The sequence below is a fragment of the Microcebus murinus genome, chromosome 5 (assembly GCF_040939455.1).
Source record: "Microcebus murinus isolate Inina chromosome 5, M.murinus_Inina_mat1.0, whole genome shotgun sequence".
NCBI lineage: Eukaryota > Metazoa > Chordata > Mammalia > Primates > Cheirogaleidae > Microcebus > Microcebus murinus.
In genome coordinates this window covers 19,769,859-19,790,838 of record NC_134108.1, presented here as the reverse complement: position 1 = coordinate 19,790,838, position 20,980 = coordinate 19,769,859, and the positions used below count along the sequence as shown (strand labels likewise).

Here is a 20,980-nt window from a genome sequence, read left to right as displayed (position 1 = left end):
AGATGCAGTTTTTACTGTTCAATTTGCACTTCATTTTCATAACAATGTAAATAAAAAGTTAAGTAGGGACAGTTATCAGAACTCTAACACCCTTTCTCCAATAGAATGCATATTTGATTTTACAAAAAGCAAATCACCAAGAATAATTGAAAGTGCATGATTCAGGTATAATTTCTTGTGTGTGTCCTTTTCCTCAGGGCTACTCTGTCCTTTGCTTAACCCAATTTAATTCCTGTATTCAAACCTTATTATATAAGAGTCAGGACATTCTGACCTTAAACTGAATTGCCAAGATACATTAGCAAACATAATTATTGAAATAACAAATTCTAACATTGTCTTTAAAATGACAACACCTCACCGTTAAATTTAGGCTGTGTGTGTGTGGATGTGGAGTGGGGGTAAGGCTTTCTCAATACTAAGGCAATCTGAGATTCCGACTATGATTCTGTAATTTTAGAGATCTTGCTGAGGTTACCTAAGGTGGGAAATTAGCCTTTTTCTAAAATTAAAAAAAGTTAATTTCTGAGGTCTTCTCCAACCTTTGCCAACTATGTTGACTTCCTTCTTACCAAACACACAGCTTCCTAAGGTCTGCTAGGAAAGGCATTACTTGTGTGCAGGCCTAACACAACAGTTCTCCAGGTGAGCCTATACCTACCTGCCACACCCCATTTAGTTAGCTGCACCCGGCCTTGACTCCTGAGCCTTATGGATAAAATTGAAACCTTACCCCAAAAGGCCATAGAATATCCAAGTTTAGAGGGAGAGGCAAGGCAGTATAATAGCACTCTCTGGTGGTGAAATTAAAAGTGGACAACAAACATAGGCAGGAAACAGAGGTCTATAAAACTAATCAATACAGTCCACCCCTTTACTGCCTCTGGACATATTTAGCCCAGGGACAATTTCTTTTATCTAGTAGTCCATTCATGCAGGAAACTTTTATATTGCACCTGATATTTGCCACATACTTTGCTAGGTACTCAGCATGCATCCGTTTGTAAGATTGTTTTTGCTGTCATGGAGCTCACTGTCTAGCAGCAGAGATAGTAGCTACAGTAGACATCAAAAATGCTTTACTATGAGCATCACGACACAGCTTGGCAATCTCAGATGAAGCACAATTATTTGTGATTGGGAAGATTTGGAAAGGCTTCATAGAGCAAAAAGCTTTTCAACTGAAAGAGACCTTGGAGTAAGAAAGAAATCATAAAATAGTGTTATCAAAACACCTGGAAGAGAAAATCTTCCAGATTAGCCGTTGCATGCCTTGGAGTATACAATAGAGCAAGAAGTGCTGCTTACTTTCTTTTTGACTATCTTGCAATAGGATGAAAGTGAAAGAAAATACAAGTTTAGCGCCCAATAGAGTGCCAAGGTAAGAATAGGTACAGGTCGAGTATCCCTTAGCTGAAATATTTGGGATCAGAAGTGTTCAGACTTTGGATTTTTTTGTTATTTTGGAATATTTACATTACATTTACCACTTAAACATTTCTAATTAGAAACTCCAAATCCAAAATGCTCCAAAGACTATTTCCTTTGAGCATCATATTAGTGCTCAAAAAGTTTTGAATTTTGGTGCATTTTGGATTAGAGACACTCAACCTGTATTGCATGTGTTTGCTGGATGAAGGAATCCATTTGTGTATACATGTATTTTAAAGAGTGTAGGGAAGAAAAGTGTTTTATTATTAATACTATAAGAAGCTAGAGGATTCCTGTCTCGGTTTTAGCATTCATACTTAGTATTCTGATTCAAGCATTATTTTTGATGTCAGTGAGGTGGAACCAAAATGAATTTATATATTAACTGTTCATTTAGAGATGTTAACCAAGGCTTTTAAAGCACTATGAAGGATATATTTTTTTTTATTTTGCCTGCATACCAATGAAAAGTAAGCCTGTTTCCTTTCCCCTTTTTTCATGTAGTTTTATTAGTGCTATCAAATTTAATGACTGTTCTGTCCTTTTATGCTGTCATAGTATAATTACTTCAGATCCATATATGCTGATTTAGCTTTGAAAGCAAGTTTGGGGGGGCGGAGAAAGTAAATTACATTCTAGCAGATTCTCCTTATGTTTGTATCATTTTTTTTTTCAGCTTGCATCCTGCAGTAAGCAGTTAAATGCTTTTTTGAAACCCAAAGCTAAAGAAGCTTGCTGTACCAGCAATACCTCTGTTTGTTATAGCTCAGCTGCCTTGTATCTAGGGCCAGCTTCTTGGATGTCCCATGCAGTCACACAGGACTCCCACATTTAGAAGGGTTCTGCCCTTGGCTTAGTGCTCTGCTGCCACCATCTTGAAATTCTTAGTAGTATTTGGACAGGGGGCCTTGAAGTTTCACTTTGCACTGGGCTTTGCAGATCATATAGCCAAACTATCTTGCCTCAAGAACAACAATAATGTATATGTGCTGACACATGCAAAATGTAACATTTATAATAATGAAAGCTTATTGAAACTTACTTCAAGCATCTTCTATCTCCTTAAGTAGTTAAGCCATCCTTGAGCGCCACTCTGTGGACACGCCCACCAATGTAATTTGCCATGTCTCTGTTAGTGTTGGCCAAGCTTGGGCTAGTGGTCCATTCTCAGTCCTCCCTTTCCTGTTGACTCACTAACTCTTCCTCTGCACTCTTGTAACTTGACTTCTGGGACAGTGCACTGTCCCGATTTTTTTCTCACTTCACTGGTAGCTCCTTTTTAGTTTCCATTTCTGGTTCCTCCTTCTCTCCCCTGATCTCCTAAAATTGGGATGCACCAGGTGTCAGGCTGTGCCAACTTCTCTATACTCACTCCTTCGCGGGGCTAAAAGCCATCTATATGCTAACCACTCCCAAATGTATATCTTTTTAGATGTTGTCTCTACTTGGGGGAATGTAATACACATCTCACACTTAATATGACCAAACTGAATTCCTGAACTGGCCTTTCAAATGTGTGCTACCCAGTCTTCTGCGTTTTGATTGGTAGGAATCCCATTTCAGTTGCTTAGGTAAAAAGTGATGATCACTTACAACTTATCTGTCTCTCATGTTCAGTCTGTTAGGAAATCCTATTGGTTCTGTGTTGAAAATATAGAATATCTGGATCCGCTACCTCTCACTACTCCTCTGCCTTTGGCATTTTCAGCACAGCAGCCAGAGTGTTTCTATTAAAATAAATCAAACTCTGCAGTGGCATCCTATCTTATTCAGAATAAAAGCCACAGTCCTCATAATGGTCTACAATGATCTTCCCTATCTCCCACTCACACCTTCCACATTTCATCTCATGCTATTTTCTCTCTTACCCTCTGGTTTCAGCCATGTGTGCCCGTTGCTGTGCTTTCAGTCACAATGCCATGCTGTCTTCTGTACCTCACATGTTTCTGCTCCAATTGCAGCCTCCTGCCAAGCACTCCTATTCTTTCACCCTGTTCTACTTCTTTCTTTTTCCATAGAATTTTTCACCTTCTAACATAATTACTTATTTTCTATTGTCTTTCTCTATAGGTCTGGTAGTTCTAGATGCCAAATAAATATTACTTAAACGTTGACCAAATGAAATAATACCAAAGAGAACATGTCCTTTGGTATGAATATTCCTTTTGACTCTTTATCTCTCAGTAATCCTATTTCTACTTTAAATAGCCAAATCTTTAATAAAGATAATAGCTGACTTAGAAAGATAAGCAACGGTCTTTTCTCAAGAGCTAGAAATAATTTCTATGACATGACATATTTGAAATGTAAGAAAACAAACCAATGCACTTATATTTTATACTTTAATATTATAGGCAGTCCAGAAGTTACCTTTTCCCTGTCTTAATACTGCCTTAAATTCTTCAAATGAAGGGTGGAGAAGATTTTTATATGAAAGAAAATGAATTGGCGTGTCTTTGATTGTTGAGATAACTTTAAAAATATAATTTATTATTGTGGCTGTATGTGGTGAATATTGCCAGATTCTCCCAATGTTTGTGCCTCTCTCTGGTGTAGAAATGTGATACTTTAGAAAGCTAAAGAAGTTACGATTCCTAAGGTAGGGAGTAGCTTAAACATATGGATGGAGTCTCACATTCAGTAACTATACTATATGCATTACATTTCATAAATAAATCTAGCCTCAGCGAGGTCATTGAAGTAAAACATAATGGGAAACTTTTATCATTGTTACAGATATGAAAAATAGGCTTCTAAAACGTATTTGTAATTCTTAATAATGCTATCCTTTAAAAGTAGTAATTTATTCCATGCTAAATGAGCTCAATTCTGTTGGGCATTTCTATCTTAAAAGTATAATTTTTAATTATAAAAGTGATAACATATTACAGATTTATAAAAATAAAGATCAAAACAATTGGTCATAATTTTATCACTTTAACAACCCTTTTCATGTTGCATCGCTTCCTTTTTGCATATTTACCTTTGGCACAATTTTGCTAGGGTACCTAATTTTTATCCTCTCCTTTTCACTTAGGTATATGTCATGCCTATTTCTTCACGTTGCTGTGTGGTCATTATCACGATAATTTTTCAAGGTTATGTAATGGTCCCTAGTGTGGCCATACCATAGTGAACCTAAATATATTCCAGGTGTTGGAGATTTAAGTTGCTTTCAATTTTTTTTTGAATCATAAGTAATGTTATAATGAACACTTTTGTGTTTGTAGCTTTTTTTGGATCATTTTCTCAGGATATAGTCCCAAAGGTGAAATTCTTGTTTCACAGAATATGACCATAGTAATGACTCCTGATATATTGCCAACCTCCTTTCCCAAATGATTGAACCAATTTTCTGCCTCCAGCAACGTATGAAAGTGCAGCTTCACTGCACCCTGGCCTGTGATTTCTCGTTTTTGTCCGTCTTTTCTGTCAACCTTGTATTGTTAGTATTGAAATACTGGCACACCACGTGTAAGTGCGAAAATTTAGAAAGCAGTTTGGGGATGTCAGACACTGACTCAAGATTCTCCCTCAAAGAGAAGGAAGAGGGAACTGGTTGGATGTATTTGACTTAGTTGTGCCTGGAAGGACTAGGGGGAAAGTTGTCCCTGCTTTGCTGGATGCATCAGTTGAAGAAATTTGATCTTTATCTCAAATTAGTGTACGTGACATGATCTCGCTGACCGTTTTTACCTCCCCAGAACTGTCCTTTGCTGTTTTATTCCAGAACAAACTAGTTCACCAAAAAAAAAACCCCTACTACATTTGTTTTAATTGTTTGCTTTCTATGAATCTAAAGTGACTTGAAATTATTGCAATACAATTTTCTGCTTACCAATCATTTTTGCTTAATCTTGGGTAATCACATAATTCTATTTTTTCCTAATTAAATGGTTTATCCCTTAGAAGAGTTAAATTAATTCAGTTTTTTTCTGCAGATGGAGGGTTTTAAACTGGTATTGCTCATCCAAAGGTGTAGATAAAATTGCTAGAACTTTCCTCCACAAGTAACAGTGAATGGGGGCTTTGGAAAGAAATTCAGTCTTAGAGAAGAGTGGGGAAACATGGTAGGATCAGCATCCTCTTACCACCAACTCGTTATTCTACAGCACTGAATAGTTTCAAAATATATCCCCACCCACCGTCTCACCTGTGAAGTTAGTGAAATGAGAGATATTAGTGAGATGCAGAGAAGTTGAGGGACAGACCCAGGGAAGGGCTCGTGGCAGGGGAGGCTGTGCCTGCATGGTGAGGATTGCACCGGAGCACAAGGCTTTGGGCACCAAGTCTTGATCTGGTTTTACTCCATCACAAAACAGTATTTTTAATGTCTCCTTATTCTTTCATACAAATACTCATTGCATTTCCACAACACCCTCTGGGGCACAGTTGGGAGCCTCCCACAGGGCCATAGTGTGGGGCAGGAGTCAGGTTTGCAAAGAGGCCATGGAAGGAGAGGGTGCCGCATGCTCCTGCAGAGTGGACGCCAGGCGCGGTGACAGCACAGTGCAGGGAGGGCTGAGGTTTATGCTGATGGTGCAGGTGGCAGTGGACCCGGATCCCTAAAGGGCCAGCGAGGGTGACCCCTGTGGATTTCTTTGACTTTCACTGGTGACAGTCAGTGAGGTTGCTCAGAAAGCATGCAGATATCGAGTCTTGAGAAATAACTTTTATGGCTGGCTATCATGAGACAGCCACTTCCCTCCTGCTTAAAGTTATTCCATGCTGCTTTCTTCCACAGACCTGCTGAGTATGAAATGCTCATTTCCCCAGAGTTATCCTTCCTTGGTTCCCTTCTAACTAAAGCTTCCTGAGGTTCCACATTTTCTTTTATGTCAGTTTATTCATTTATCCAAAAGAGGTCTTGAGTGCTGACATCTAATGAGAAGCAGCCAGCCATTGAAGATTTGAAGCAAAAGCTTTCTGAGTTGCCAAGGCCATGAGGAGGGAAAAGCTCGGTGTGTTCTAGGAATAGAAATGAGGACTTTGAAGCCAGAAATTAGGAGAGGAGACTGGAGAGCAGGGAGGGTCCACACAGGTAGGAAGTTTAAAATTTATTCTAAGTGCAAGAGGAAACCATGGGAGGGTTTTAAGCAGGAGAGTGCCATAATCTGATTTATCTATAATTTTAATAGCACGATCTACAAAATATTAAGAAAAGTATATCCTCTGTGGATGTCTGTATATCAGGCTCCACTTGATATACAGACAATTGCTTTAGGCTGAAGAAAGGAAAGAGTCGCTCTTTAAAGAAGGCAGCTGGTACCCAGGATTCAGTACACGCACGAGTCTGTGTGACTTCTCCTCTTTTCCCAGTCCAGTAGGGCCAGTTGCTAGTTTAGGACAGAAGAGGATAGCGGGCATTCCCTCCTCTCTCCAGCTTCTCTCAGACTTTGTTCTCTTACTAAGAAACTTGCAGGGTCCTGTCTGTGTGAGTGCTGCCAGGAATAAGTGATACTACCGCCGTTTGCTTGGCAGAAGCTCATTCGTTCCAGCGAGCTGATGCTATGCTCACGATGAAAACGAAGAGCAGCTGATGGACTGGCGAGTATTTCTGACCTAAGCCCTACCAGGCACTTCTTTATACCTCCTTATCCCTTAATCCCCTGTCCTTCCCACTAAGTTATAGCAGGTGGGGAGAAATGTTCCCAGACCACTAAAGGGGGATAATTGAGAATCTCTCTGAAGGCATTTAAAGTTGAATAAGCAGCAATTTATTCTGCTGCCTGGCACTCAGAGGAACGCCAGCAGCTGCCAGAGAGCACCCTGAGTTTGAGAGAGTTAGAAGAGGTGGGACAGGAAGAAGGGCAGTCTCTAATACAGGGGACATTGGCCTCTTAGAAATTCTGTTGAGAATGCAGAAGATAAATACAGGGAAACAATGAGAGACTAGATTACTTTACATTTGTTTATTCTGCTTTCTTGAATTCATTTCCTTCTAATTACCCTTAACCTAATTCCAGTTTCTTTTTCAACACAGTTCACATATTTTTGTGAAGGCTCCTTCCTCAAGTGCCCTCCTTGTACTTCTCTCAACGATTTGTGACACTTAGCACATTCTGACTAGCGTAATTCTTTCTCCCCCTTAGACTATAAGTTTCTTAAAGATTGGGTCCATAGCTGATTAATTGTTGTCTCCTCTTGTGCCTAGCATATTTCTTTATATATTATATCAGTTAATATGTGTTTTAAAATTTTCTTTAGGTGGAAATCTTTGTTGAAAAATCTATACTTTAATGCCACCTGAGAATGGGAGAAAAGTTGCATGTTTTCTTATGGACACAAGACAATCATCTTGTTTTCCATCTGTTATTCTTGACTCTTGAGGTGTCTGGGATTATATCTCCTTCTACTAAGTGTTTCAGTACATGCAACTTTTAAAACACAAATTGTATTTTCCCTTTTGAAATTATCATGCATCTTCCTCCTTGTTACAGCTAAGGCTGGCCTACTGCCTGTAGGCCAAAACTTCATTTTACATGTGTTTGTCTGGGGGTTGGGGATTGAGGGCATTTCCACCTGTCTACTATAGGTTGAGTATTTCTTCTTTAAAAATGCTTGAGACCAGAAGTGTTTCAAGATTCATATATTTTTGGATTTTGGAATATTTGCATATATATAATGAGATATCTTGGGGATGGGACCCAAGTTTAAACATGTAATTTATTTATGTTTCAGATATACCTTATACACATAGCCTGAAGGTAATTTTATGTAATATTTTATATAATTTTGTGCATGAAACAAAGTTTACATATGTTGTGTCGAACCTTCAGAAAGCAAAAGTGTTAGATGTGGGATGTTTCACTTGTGGCGTCATGGCAGTGCTCAAAAAGTTTCAGATTTTGGGCCGGGCATGGTGGCTCACACCTGTAATCCCAGCACTCTGGGAGGCCGAGTTGGGTGGATCGTTTGAGCTCAGGAGTTTGAGACAAGCCTGAGCAAGAACAAGACCCCGTCTCTACTAAAAATAGAAAGAAATTAATTGGCCAACTAAATATATATATATAGAAAAAATTAGCCAGACATAGTGGCTCATGCCTGTAGTCCCAGCGACTCAGGAGGCTGAGGCAGGAGGATCGATCGCTTGAGCCCAGGAATTTGAGGTTGCTGTGAGCTAGACTGATGCCACGGCACTCTAGCCTGGGCAACAAAGTGAGACTCTGTCTCAAAAAAAAAAAAAAAATAGTTTCAGATTTCAGATTTTCTGATTAAGGATGCTCAACCTGTAGAATGGAAAATGCATGAACTTTGTGACAAGTTGTTACAGAAGAACATTTAATTCAATGCCTAAGCCTTGAATCAGCAAAGTAGCCAGATATCTACAGCATGGATAAGTACGTGCTTCTCTGATCAAGCAGAAAAATTCTTCCCCCCTTAAATTTCATGATATAAATCAGTCACCCTCATCCTTCACTGACTCAGCTCTGATAGCACAAACTGTTAAGTTGGTTATGCACTTGCCCCAGGGCCTTTGCACTTTCTGTTTCCTGGACCCATATTGCTCTTTTGCCAGATATTCTCATGACTTGTTGTCTCACTTTATTCAGGTCTTTTTTTCATGTATCACTGTCTTTGAGATGTCTTCCCTGACCACTTATATAAAATACTATAAGGCCCATCTTCAACACAGCTGTCTCTTTCCCCCTTATCCCATGCAGTAAATTGTTGTAGTTATGAATCATGCCTCCTTGTGTCCAAGCCCCTATGCGGAGGGATATTTTCCTCCTGTCATCAAGGGATGAAGCCTATTTCTTCATTCTCTTGAGTCTGCGCTGGCCTCATGACTTGCTTCAAACCATAGAACGTGACAAGTGGTGTGCAAAATCTAGAACTGCTCTAAGATGGTAACCCTTAGCCACACGTGCCCATTTATATTGAAATTTAAATCACTTACAATTAGATAAAATATAAAATTCAGCTCCTCGGTTGTACTAGTTCAACCACAGTTCAAGTGCCAAATAACCACATGTGACTAGTGGCCACTATGTTGGACAGCAATTAGAGACCACATACAGGGGAACAGAGGTGCCCCAGCCAGTAGGCAGCAATGATTTCCAGGCATGTGAGGCCACCATGGACCTCTGGCCCCATTCAAGCTGCGGATGATTTTAGCCTCACAAGTAATCCCAGCTGGTACTAGCAGGAGAACTGGTCTAATTGCCAACCCACAGAATCATGAAAAATAAATCGTTGTTGTTTTAAGCCACTAAGTTTTAGTGGGGTTTGATATGCAATGGTGATAATGGATACACCATTGAACTTTAATGACTAGCAGTAGTTTTGAAACCATGCCCTACAGAGCTACCTGATGGGTTAGGATGTGAAAAAAATGGGAAGAGATGGAATGAACCCATACATCCATTGCAGTGAGATGAGTTCCTTGTTTATCCAGGGAGAGGAAAGAATATTTGCTATTAATAAAATAAAAACCAACAGGTGACTGATAGGTTTAGCCCAGACTAGCTGATAGATGATAGAAGAAAACTAACTTTACATCAAAAAATTATTGAGAGTAATTTGCAAAGTAGATCATTAAAATAATCCAGGACTAACCGGAATCCATTAATTATTTCAATTTAGACTGAACAGATTTGGGTTTCTTTGTTAAATTTTGCTCTACAAAATGATATCATTTCATCATTCCACCAACAACGCATGAAGATTCCAGTTTCTTTACAGCCTCACCAATATTTGTTATTGTCTGGAAACAATTGTTTTGAATGAAAATATAAAGTCATTAAAAGAGAAACATTTCAATTAGATTATGTTATATACTCATTTAAGGTGGCCCATATATACATACAAGTCATGTGATATTGGAACCTACACCTGAATGCCACTTTGTAGGTCTGTATACAAAACAACACATTGGAGTCTAATTACCTTATCATTAATGTTCACCAGGTGGCTGGAAAATGCAGGTCTCTTTTATGTCTAATTGAGAGGTAAAGGGTGGTGAAATGATTATATGTGTAATGCTGTTGAAAGTTAAATCCATTTCTGACATGCAATTAAATATAATTGAAATAGGACAAATTGAACAACAAAATTAAATTTACAAAAAAAGGCATGAGCAGACATTATTGTATGTGTGCTGCTCTCTAGGATATTTAGATGTCGAGTTGGCATTAGGGCTGGAGCCCCGTGTTTGTACTTACGTGGCGCGGTTCTCACTTGCCCACACTTGCCTCCCGTACTTCCCTTCCTTGGCATATCAAAGGAGCTCACGAGACAGTTCCCGGCCAGCAGCCTGTGCCAAGAGGATTTTTTTATGAAGCGCCGGAGTTTCATGTGGTCAGGAGGGAAAATAGATTCTCTAGACCTGTGGAACTTTCATAGACTCAGACTTGTTTTTTATCAATCTAGGAGACCTGACAATGATGTTATAAAAAACAAAAATATAAATCTGACAGTCCCCCTCCTTCTCCCTCAACTTGTCCAGCTCTTCCGTGGCTTCCTGTCACCCGTGACTGGGTTGAGTCTCAGATGCAGCTGAGCCCCTACAGCTGTCTTTCTGGACTGGTCTCTGCCCACACCTTGGGCCTCAGCTGAGACCACTCTCTGGGTACCAGAGTGCTTGCAATTTTCTGAGGGCACAACTGTGACGCTCATTCTTCTGCTAGTGATTGGTTTCCTCTCGTGGAAGTGCCTTTCTCTCTCTGCTAGACTCAGTTTAGGCACTACCTCCACCAGGAAGCATTGCAGGGCCCTCAGTGACTCTACCAGGCCCCGGGGCACAGCATTGACCTGGGTGCTTTGCTTACCACAGTGAAGAAACCAGAGAAAGTCCCTGGTTTCATGGAGCTTATATTTTATCTGAGAGAGACAGAGATTAAGCAATAAACGAATAACTGATTACCTACCTTGCATAGTAAAAGGTGATAGTTCAGCAGAGTAAGGGGACTGGGAAATGCAGGGGATAGGAAAGGAGGAATGCTACATTAAATAGGGTTGGTGAGTGGGCCTCGCTTCTTAGAAGGACTTAAAGCCAGTGAAGAATCTGCAAAGTGGCTATCTGGAGAAAGAACTTTCTGGGCATAGTTAACAGCCAGCCAAATAAATTTTATTGTGACAGCATCATGTTAAATTGATAAATTTCAGCCATACATGAAATGGAAATTGATGGGTTCATTTTTTTTCAAGTATCTTTTCTGTAGACAACTGTGTATTTCCATTGGGATTTTTGGAAATTCTAAAACTAGTTCCAAGATAAATCTCTCTTTTGCCCTCTTCCCTCCCCACACCCCTACTCAGTAATGCACATTTTGTGGACTACTATTAATAATAGTCCAGAACTCCCAGTTGGGAATTACCATACACCTAAGTTGTATGGATCACAGTATCTCCTTTCTATACTATAAGATCTGGATTCACCCACTGTGAACTACACGCCCCCTAATGGTTTTATATTTCCGGAGGACCAGTACTGCCTCTGCTCTTCTTCTCTGAGTCACATTCCTTTGTGTTGCCTCTTCTCTCAGTTTTTCATTTCCTTCCACATCATTACCTATTGGTGTTTTCAAGTTTCCCTTTTGTGCTAAGTCTCTAAGTACTGTCTGTGAATTTGTCCTCCTGTTTGTCTGAAAAGACTGAAAAGGTGTTCTAGTGCCTTTACCTTCTCTTCCACAGCTCACAGTAAATAGATAATATTCCTGGGATGTTCCTTCCCAAAAGAAGAAATCTAGCACAGTTCTTGCATAGCATTTGCAGACCACAGTGTGGTCTTTACCACTCCCACATTTACTGGTTAGTTTTGGGTTGGGGGAGTAAATACCCTTGACCACTAAAATTTTTAAAAATAATTTTGGTGTATTACCCACTGATTTTCACTGGTGTTTTTTAAGCAACATGATTTTTCATATCATTATTTTGTATTTCCAGGTGGTTTTGGAAATAAATACTAGGGTTATTTTTACTCCTCTAGAGCTTCTTGCTCTAATAACACAATAACCTAAGTTAATTGGCTCAAGACCTGTAAATATGTACATATATCTCTGGATTAAAAATATCTTTTTCCATTTCTCTTGTGTCTCTTTTATTTCCACATATCAGAAACTTTAAATGTAAGAAGATGATCTTTTTTATTTCCTGGAATGTTATACCATGGAACTTCTTCACAGAAGAATTTCTTTTTTGTTGTTGTTGTTTCTTTTTTAATTTTTAAAAATTTTAAATTTTTAATTATTACAGGTACATGATAATTGTATATATTTATGGGGTACATGTGTTATTTTGATATAGGCATACAATGTGTAATGATTATATCGGGGTAATTGGGGTATCCATCATCACTTATCATTTCTTTGTGTTAGGAACAAGCTGCATTTCTTAAATAAGAGATGATGGAGGGTTGGTCCTTTCCCTCCTAACATGTCATTTAATGCTCATTGGTCAGAATTTTGGTGACTTGGCCTTGCTTCACAGTTTTTGGCTTTATGGATACTAGGAAGGTTGCATAAATGTATCTGTAGATTTTAGAGAGCTTTATTTCATCCCATATCCTATATTTCATTGCTGTATCTGAATTGCAGATTGGTGGGATTTTTGGTTACCTTTTATTCTTTTAATTCAAGTTTTTTTTAACTGAAATAATAATTGTACACAATTTAAAAGTCAAAAAAATTTACAGTGTTTACACAAAAATTAGCATTTTGTCATTCTCTCTCTCACTGCTCCTTGCCAGCTCTTCTCATCTCTCCTCCCCTCACTACCAGTGTTTTTTTGGTATTTAGCTCCATATAATTACATAAGATGATTACTCTGGTACTTCTAGATATTTTTATTTTTACTTTTTATCAACTGTGTAAGATAAGGATTTAGCCTGCAAATAACCCTGTCATACCAACATAGTTAAATACTACTAAAAAATTAGTTATATTCAGAAGGAAAGGTTTTATAGATTCTAAAATACTATTAAGAATGCAGTATTTTAGAAAATAACAAAGTGAGTTTGCATAATATGTTTCCAGTGAACTGCACCAAAAGCAAAGTATTAGAACTGTGTTTATATGTATATTTTTAAGAGGATAACAATATTTATAATATTGATTTAGCAACAGTGTTAAAATTGCACATGAGAAACTCTTCATTTACTCTTATCTTGCAGTAGTCACTAAAAGAGGTTTGTTGTTTTTATAGGTGCAGGGGTGAAAGTTTAGCTTCACTTAAAAGAATGAAAGTGCTAAAGAGAAACTATTCTGAGAATCATAGATTTGCATGAAAAACTTCACAAAGGAAAAATAGTAATTGCCTCAGCATGAGAGATGGAACATATTTTAAGATAATTGGAGACTGTTTTATATGTGCTGTCTTTGGTTTAGTTTTGATTTCATGTAGGTACTTTAATTTGTTTCTATCTCTTAATTTTTTTCTCAGTGTATTCTAAAGAATGTAAAGCACTTCTGAGGATCTCATTACTCCTTGTGAAATTACCTTCTTCTGTACTTTTGGATGTAATTTTTTTGTCAGTCAGTCTTACAAGAAAAAGTATCTTAGAACAGGCTATTATATTTTAGCAATCTGACATTAGTGAAAAGCCTAAAAGTACATTTTCTGTAAGTTCAAATACACTGTAACAATTTCCCTTAGGTGAATATTTTTAAGTGGTTTTTATTTGGCATATTTAAGTTCTACAGGAGTCATCTTTTTGCTTTTATTCATATTTTTTGTATATTTACACTTCTAACTTAGCTTAAATGCTGATTGTTAGTCATTCATTTGACAGTGTGGTCAGAAGTGGTCTAACTGAAGAGGTTCCATTATTTGGTGAACACATAAGGTTACCAATTCAACTTTTGCTTCTCTTTGCAAAGGCACTGAGACGGGAGTTAAAGGAGAAAGAATATTCTGTCCTGAATGCTGTCGACCAGGCTCGAGTTTTCTTGGCTGATCAGCCAATTGAGGCCCCTGAGGAACCAAGAAGAAATCAACAATCAAAAACAGGTGAGACTGGTTTCTTCAATACATCATAAAAAACACATGTTAGGGGAACAAAAAACGAGAATCAAGTAGGAAATTTCCTTATAGCATTTCAGGACCTAATATTTAAAACATTTCTTCTAAGTGTTACTTTAATCAACTGTGTCAATTATTCAACAAATATCTAGATTCTTAAATTAAGAAAATGAAGTTGCTGTATACTTCCATATCATTATTTTTGAAAGAAATAAACTGCAGAAAAATGAATTTATCTAAAAAGTATACTGTAACTATAAAAAACTTTTCTAAGAAATAAAAATTTGTATCTCTTCTTTAAACAAGTTACATGATAAATAATTGCAAGTAGAAGAAAGTTATTAAAATATCATAGGAAATATATAAAATATTTCAATATCTATAAAGTAAGGTTACTTTTGAAAATGAGACACTGAACTGCCTTTCTTTTACAAGCAGACAGCAGCATTTGTTTAATTTAAAAGTAACAACCTATAGAGTTTATGTGCTTTGGCTTAAAATTGAAACAGTAACTACCTTACTAGTAAATGGCAATATATCACATAGTAAAGTTGATAGAAAATTTGTAATGAATTTGGGGTCCAATATATATCTTTATTATGATTTTTCACTGTTGGCAATAAAAACATTTCGATGCATTTTAAAAAAGAAACATTTCATTCAACATATCACTTCTTTTACATAGTAAAAACAAACCTGAAAGATTGCCTGTGTCCAGTAGTATAAATCCTGAGCATTTATTACTTGTAAGGGAAGCACAGTTAGAAATACTTTGTTGCTGGAAGTGGATCAGACATTTGGACAGGTAGCCATTTTCCTACTGAGACTTTCTCAAGGAAACTCCTCTGCAGTTAGAATAAAATTTTCAGAGGCCGGGCGCTGTGGCTCACGCCTGTAATCCTAGCACTCTGGGAGGCCGAGGCGGGCGGATTGCTCGAGGTTGGGAGTTCGAAACCATCCTGAGCGAGACCCCGTCTCTACTAAAAATAGAAAGAAATTAATTGACCAACTAAAAATATATATACAAAAAATTAGCCAGGCATGGTGGCACATGCCTGTAGTCCCAGCTACTTGGGAGCCTGAGGCAGGAGGATCGCTTGAGCCCAGGAGTTTGAGGTTGCTGTGAGCTAGGCTGACGCCACGGCACTCACTCTAGCCTAGGCAACAAAGCGAGACTCTGTCTCAAAAAAAAAAAAAAAAAATTTTTTTTTCATCAAGACCATGATTTTCTTGACTCTTTGAACCTAGTTTTAATGTGTGCATACAACCTGCACATATATGAACACACACACACACACACAGAGCATACTTATCCTTTTCTAGATTAGTTTTTATTTTCTGCTAGTGGTATTACTGTCTTTCTAGTCTGCCTACTGGGAACCTAAGTCATAGTTGCGTCTTCTACTTTTCATCAAGCCCCACAGTCTGCATATCACTCATAATTGTTATTTCTATCTTTGAATACTTATTCTTTTGAGTACGCTATTATATACGTATTATTTCTACATACACACATACATACCCACAGAACATACCCACTTGTGCGCGTGCGCATGTGCGCACACACACTCTACCATTGATTCCAGATTCCCAGCCTTTTGTATGTAGTCTTCGAATAGTTTTAGCAGAATCAGTTGCTACTTTGGTAGCACTTATCCCAATACATTGTTTTGTCCTCTGTGTGCAACACATAGCATTGGCCTATTTTCTTTCTCCTCCACTTGAGTACTGATGAGAAAATCTTACCATCACGTTGTATTTATGTTCCTTCCCTGACTTTTCATTGCATACTGAAAAAACTTCTTGGCACTAGCATGATACTTGTCTTGTTAAAAAAAAAAGCCCTCCTGATTTTTCAACCTATTTTTTTCACAACTATTTTCATAGTTCTATGACCAATGTATGTTATCTACTTCCTTGAATGATCTTGGAATTGTTTCGTCATGGCTGTGCTACATTCTCTTCTTCCATCATTTGAATTCTTTTCATTCATATTGATTTGTTTTCAGATGTTGAAATTCCCTTACTTGCCCTGAGTTGGGGAATCTAGTTTTAATAATTTTGTATCCTATACAATGCCCGCATTATCTCAGGCACTCAATAAAACTTTGATGAAGAATGCATGACTGCCTGTATAAATCAGTGGTATAAAGGAATTATTTTACTTACTATCCTGACTTTACATAACAGTCCATTACAGGAACATTTTTATGAGCTAGATGGTTGACAATGATTCTCCTCTCTTCTGCTACCACCACCACCACATTTAAAAAGAAAGAAAACAATCCCAACTTGTAAAGTGTTTTTTTGAAAGGGTTGAACTCATCGAAACTGAATTTGTCTCATAATCTTGAATTCATAAAAGTATAACTGTAGACACTGATATTATGAACAATAGAGATGGTAATTGGGTCATTGATTTTTAAGATGAAACACAAATAAACCCCAACTTGGAATAAGTGATCAATATTTATGGAGTTTTTTTCCTATATCTATCAACAAACTCCTGCCCTCTCCTGCCACCTTGAATCTATTCTTCCTGCAGTCTCTGCATCTTGCCTCATACAACTCTGTCATCTGGGTTGCTCAGGCCAAAATCTTTTGGGCCACTGTTGACTCCTTTGTTTTTTTGTCACCCAAATCCATTACATCAGAAAATCCTGTCATTGCAACAGTAAAAATGCACCCAGAATCTGATCCTTTGACACTTCTACTAGCCTCTCCTGGTCTAATACCCCACCACTTCTCACTTGGATTATTACAGGTTCCTGCTCTGCCTTTGCTTCCTTATTAGAGATTTCCAAAGCAGTAGCCATAATGAGGATTTGAAAACATAAGTCCTAGCAGGTCAATTCTCTGCTGCAAATTTCCAAGGGCTCCTCCTCTCACTCAGGGGAGTCAGATTCCTTATTGTGTCTCACAGGCTCTGAGCTGGCTGGCTCCTTGTTAAGTCCCTGACCTGGTCTCCTAGAACTCTCCCTCTCATTCCACCCCCCGCAGAATGTCAGCAGACAGAGCTTTTTCAGTTTTGTTTTGTTTTTTAGTGCTGTATTTTGAAGTATCTAGAATACTGTCCAGCGTATAGCAGGTGTGTACACCACAGTTAGTGAGTGAATGGATGCAGGGGTTGAGCATTGTTGGGAATGGATACAGTGTAAGACATTTATTCTTGACAAAGTTTCAGTTTAGTTGGAGATCAAAACTAGCACAAAGAGTGAGAAAACAAATATGTTTAATAAAGTCTACATACTTAGGTTTTCGGTTGTGTCTTGAAGGTTCTAAGTGATGTGGGCATTCCAAGAAAGAACGACTTGGAGGGTCAGAGTGGAAAGGGTGACTCCTGAGCTAGCCTTTGGGGTATGGCTGGGGAGTGATCAGGTATAGGAAGAGGGATGGCCATGTTGGGGGACAGGATAGAGGACAGCCGGCCTGGTGGTCAGTGGGTGTCTAGACAGGGGGTGGGGACAGGGAGTGTGTCTATGCTATATGGTTCAGACTACAGAGGACCTGGAAATTCAGGCAGAACATTTTCCCTTCATATGGCAGGAAAGAAGGCACTACTAAAAGTGGTTTGTTTTTTTAACCTTGGGAGAAAAATCAAGTTCACTTATCTCACCATATCCATTTAATGTCTGCCTTTCATCTGCTTTTCTTGCCTCCCCAATACTTTGCAGAAAGTTAATAATAAGCTACTTTATATCATTAAAAAGTATCGTTGTATCACTAAAGCTTCATTACACTGTATCTTCTCTTCAGGGTCCAGTCACTTAATGGTTAAAAAGATACTGCTTTTTGAGTTCTTACTTGCTATTACATTCAGGATGTTTCTAAACCTCATTTTTAAATACTACCTTTGGTGAGGACAAGAAAAAAAAAAAAAAACCAGTCAAGTGAATTTCACTTTACGGGATTTTTTTTATGATTAGCTATTTTTATGCTTTATCATTTCTTGATATTATTTTCTGTAATGCTGGCTGATTTTACCTGCTGTTAAAAGTAAATGAAAGAAAATTGTCCATAATAGCTTTTATACTTTTGTTGTTTACTATGACTTATATATACAGCTGCTATCAGAAATAGCATGTGAACATTAGTGTGCGTGATGCTAAAGAACTCAGTGTTGGAGGGGTTGCAGCAGGGAGAAATCATGTTGTGATTTTTTGGGTTCTATTTAATAAGCATTTTTTGAGTATGCTACATGTCCGATGCCATCAGGGAATACGCAGATGGATTTCTTTCCTTTTAAGTAACTATTCCAGAAAATACTCTCCACCATGGTTTTTCTCTCCAATGCCTTTTCTTTCTTCCAGGTCCTTAAATTTTTTTTTCTATTATCAATTATCTTATAGTGTTGTATGTATTTTTAAAATATTTAAAAATCACTACTAATATTATCTCCCTATCTTAGGCCCTTTTACCAGTCTTTTGCTCGGTCTATTTCAATACTGTCTTCATTACTATCTCTCCATTAACATAGACGTGAGAATGGCAGATCGAAAGCACAGACCTGGCATTTGCTCTCCTGGTGTAAAAACTGCACGTGGCCTCTGGAATGGGATCTGAGCTCCCCGCCTGTGCAGGTGGCTGCACAGTGCTGTGACCTCGACTTTTCTGCCCAGTGTCACCTCACGCCTCCCTCTTCCCCACACTCGATGTCCGCTGGACACCGGTCTTCTCAGGATGTTCTTCAGGCAGTGGTCTTCCTCGCCTGTATCCGAAGCCCGTCCTGGCGTTTCTGCCCGTAGTTCTGTCTGAGCTGACTTCCAGCTCTTGCCTCGTTGGTCTGCCCCGGTCTGCCCAGGCTTTGTGTCTTCTTGGACACCTCCCCTTCCCAAGTTCTGTATTAACTCGTACTTTAAACACCATTAGAATAAGTTGAACTTGATGTCCAGTGAATTACAGGTAAGTAGCAAAATGGAAGTGGCAGGGACAGGGACAGAGGTTGGCACTGAGAAATTACAGCCGTGAGCCACCGGTGCCCGGCCTGTCATGTAGTTTAGTAGAAGTTACTTTTATACTAATTCTCTGTATAACTTAAGGTTACAACATATTTTTGTGTGTCTAATAAAATGAGTCCAAATTACAATTACCTAATAGAAATAATTAGATTAGTAAAATTAATGGGTGTTTTCTCCCCAGGGCTTTTTTGTTTTCCTAATAACAGCTTTATTGATTGGAACGGTACTCGTTGTCAATGACAGGCACTCAGCTTCCGGAAGCACAGGCAAGAGGGAGAGTGCATTGGGCCCATAACTAAGCTACAGTAATGGCAGGGACACAGTTGGCCACAGGGACTGCAGTGCCACCCAGAAGACTTCCTGCCATATTTTCCTCTCTGCTTGTTTGTACAAGTTTTCATTTTCTTAGCTTTCCCACAACCTTACATTTCACAGCCTCATACCCGGAAGGGCTAACCCTTCTTTAGACCCAGAACATTCCAGGAGAGGGCTCTCATTGACTCAGCTTGAATACCGTGGGGCTCAGGGTCCCTTTGTAAATATAATGCTAAAGTGAAGGAACATCAGTTCCCATAGGGGAAGGGAGAAGTGAGAAACGTTAGTAAATGAGGATGTTCACGACAAGCCAACATTTAATAATAATGTGGCAAGCGCCATGCCAAGAACCTTATGTGCTTTGCTTCATTTAATTCTCATAACAACCCTTGGAGGCGTGAGCACTGTGACCACCCATTGGACAGATCAGGAAACTGAGAGTGTGAGAGGTTTAGAAGCATCCTGTCACCTGACAGAGCCAAAATATGAACAAAGGCTTATGTCATGAAACTTGATGCTCGTAACCACCAATTAAACCATCAGTATTTCTAGGTAGATATTCAGTAGAAATAAGATTTTATTTTCCATACTCTTCTACTTTAAAAAAATTCATGCAGTAATTAAGCATGTTTATAACTCCTTGCTTTTCCATTTATGCTGCTTTTTCTTTACTGAAATATCACATTGCTTAATAGACTCACAAACCAGTTCACTGATTTCCTAACACGGAGGGAGACGGTGTTGAGGCAATATTCGACTTTGACTTTTACATTTTCATATGAAAACTTGAGGTATAAGTAATTGCTTTCAGGCCTGTAGACCATGGCAATAATTTAATTAGCTTCTCAAATCTAAATTAGATTAGTAAAGTTGTAATGCATGAAAAAGCACAGAAAAATATAACGTTACTTTCTTTCCCAGCATTCTTAACTACAGAGCAGTAATGTGATCCTTCACAAATTAAATTCTGTAATATCTGTATGGATCTAGTGAATCTAGTCTTAAACTTTCCTAAAATATCATGAGCCAGCTGAGTAAGCCCATGGATTGGGTAAAAATTCGAAAAATTTTTTTCTCATGCTAATGTATGGCATAGTAATGAAATCCTGTTTAAATAAGCAAATAACATTGTTGATGAAGAATTATATGATAAAGGTTAGTTTGATGGACACAACATTTTCAATTAATTGTTTACCATCTGTTATGTTCTCTAATTAGTGTTACAACCATCCATAAATCACATTTGCCTCCTAACAAAAAGAAGGCAATAATTTACATGTGTGTATTTTATTATAATCAGCATCTGGGACATTACT

General features: G+C 38.2%; 1 protein-coding gene across 12 annotated transcripts in view; it reads left to right on the top strand.

The window, feature by feature from the left end:
• The window catches only part of UTRN (utrophin), a 478,755-nt gene that overhangs the window by 348,340 nt on the left and 109,435 nt on the right, over positions 1 to 20,980 (top strand). For all 12 annotated transcript variants that reach the window (XM_076002898.1, XM_076002896.1, XM_076002897.1 and 9 more), the window contains one exon: positions 14,250 to 14,379. In XM_076002898.1, coding sequence (XP_075859013.1) covers positions 14,250 to 14,379 — 130 coding nt within the window. The remainder of the gene's footprint in view (positions 1 to 14,249; positions 14,380 to 20,980) is intronic.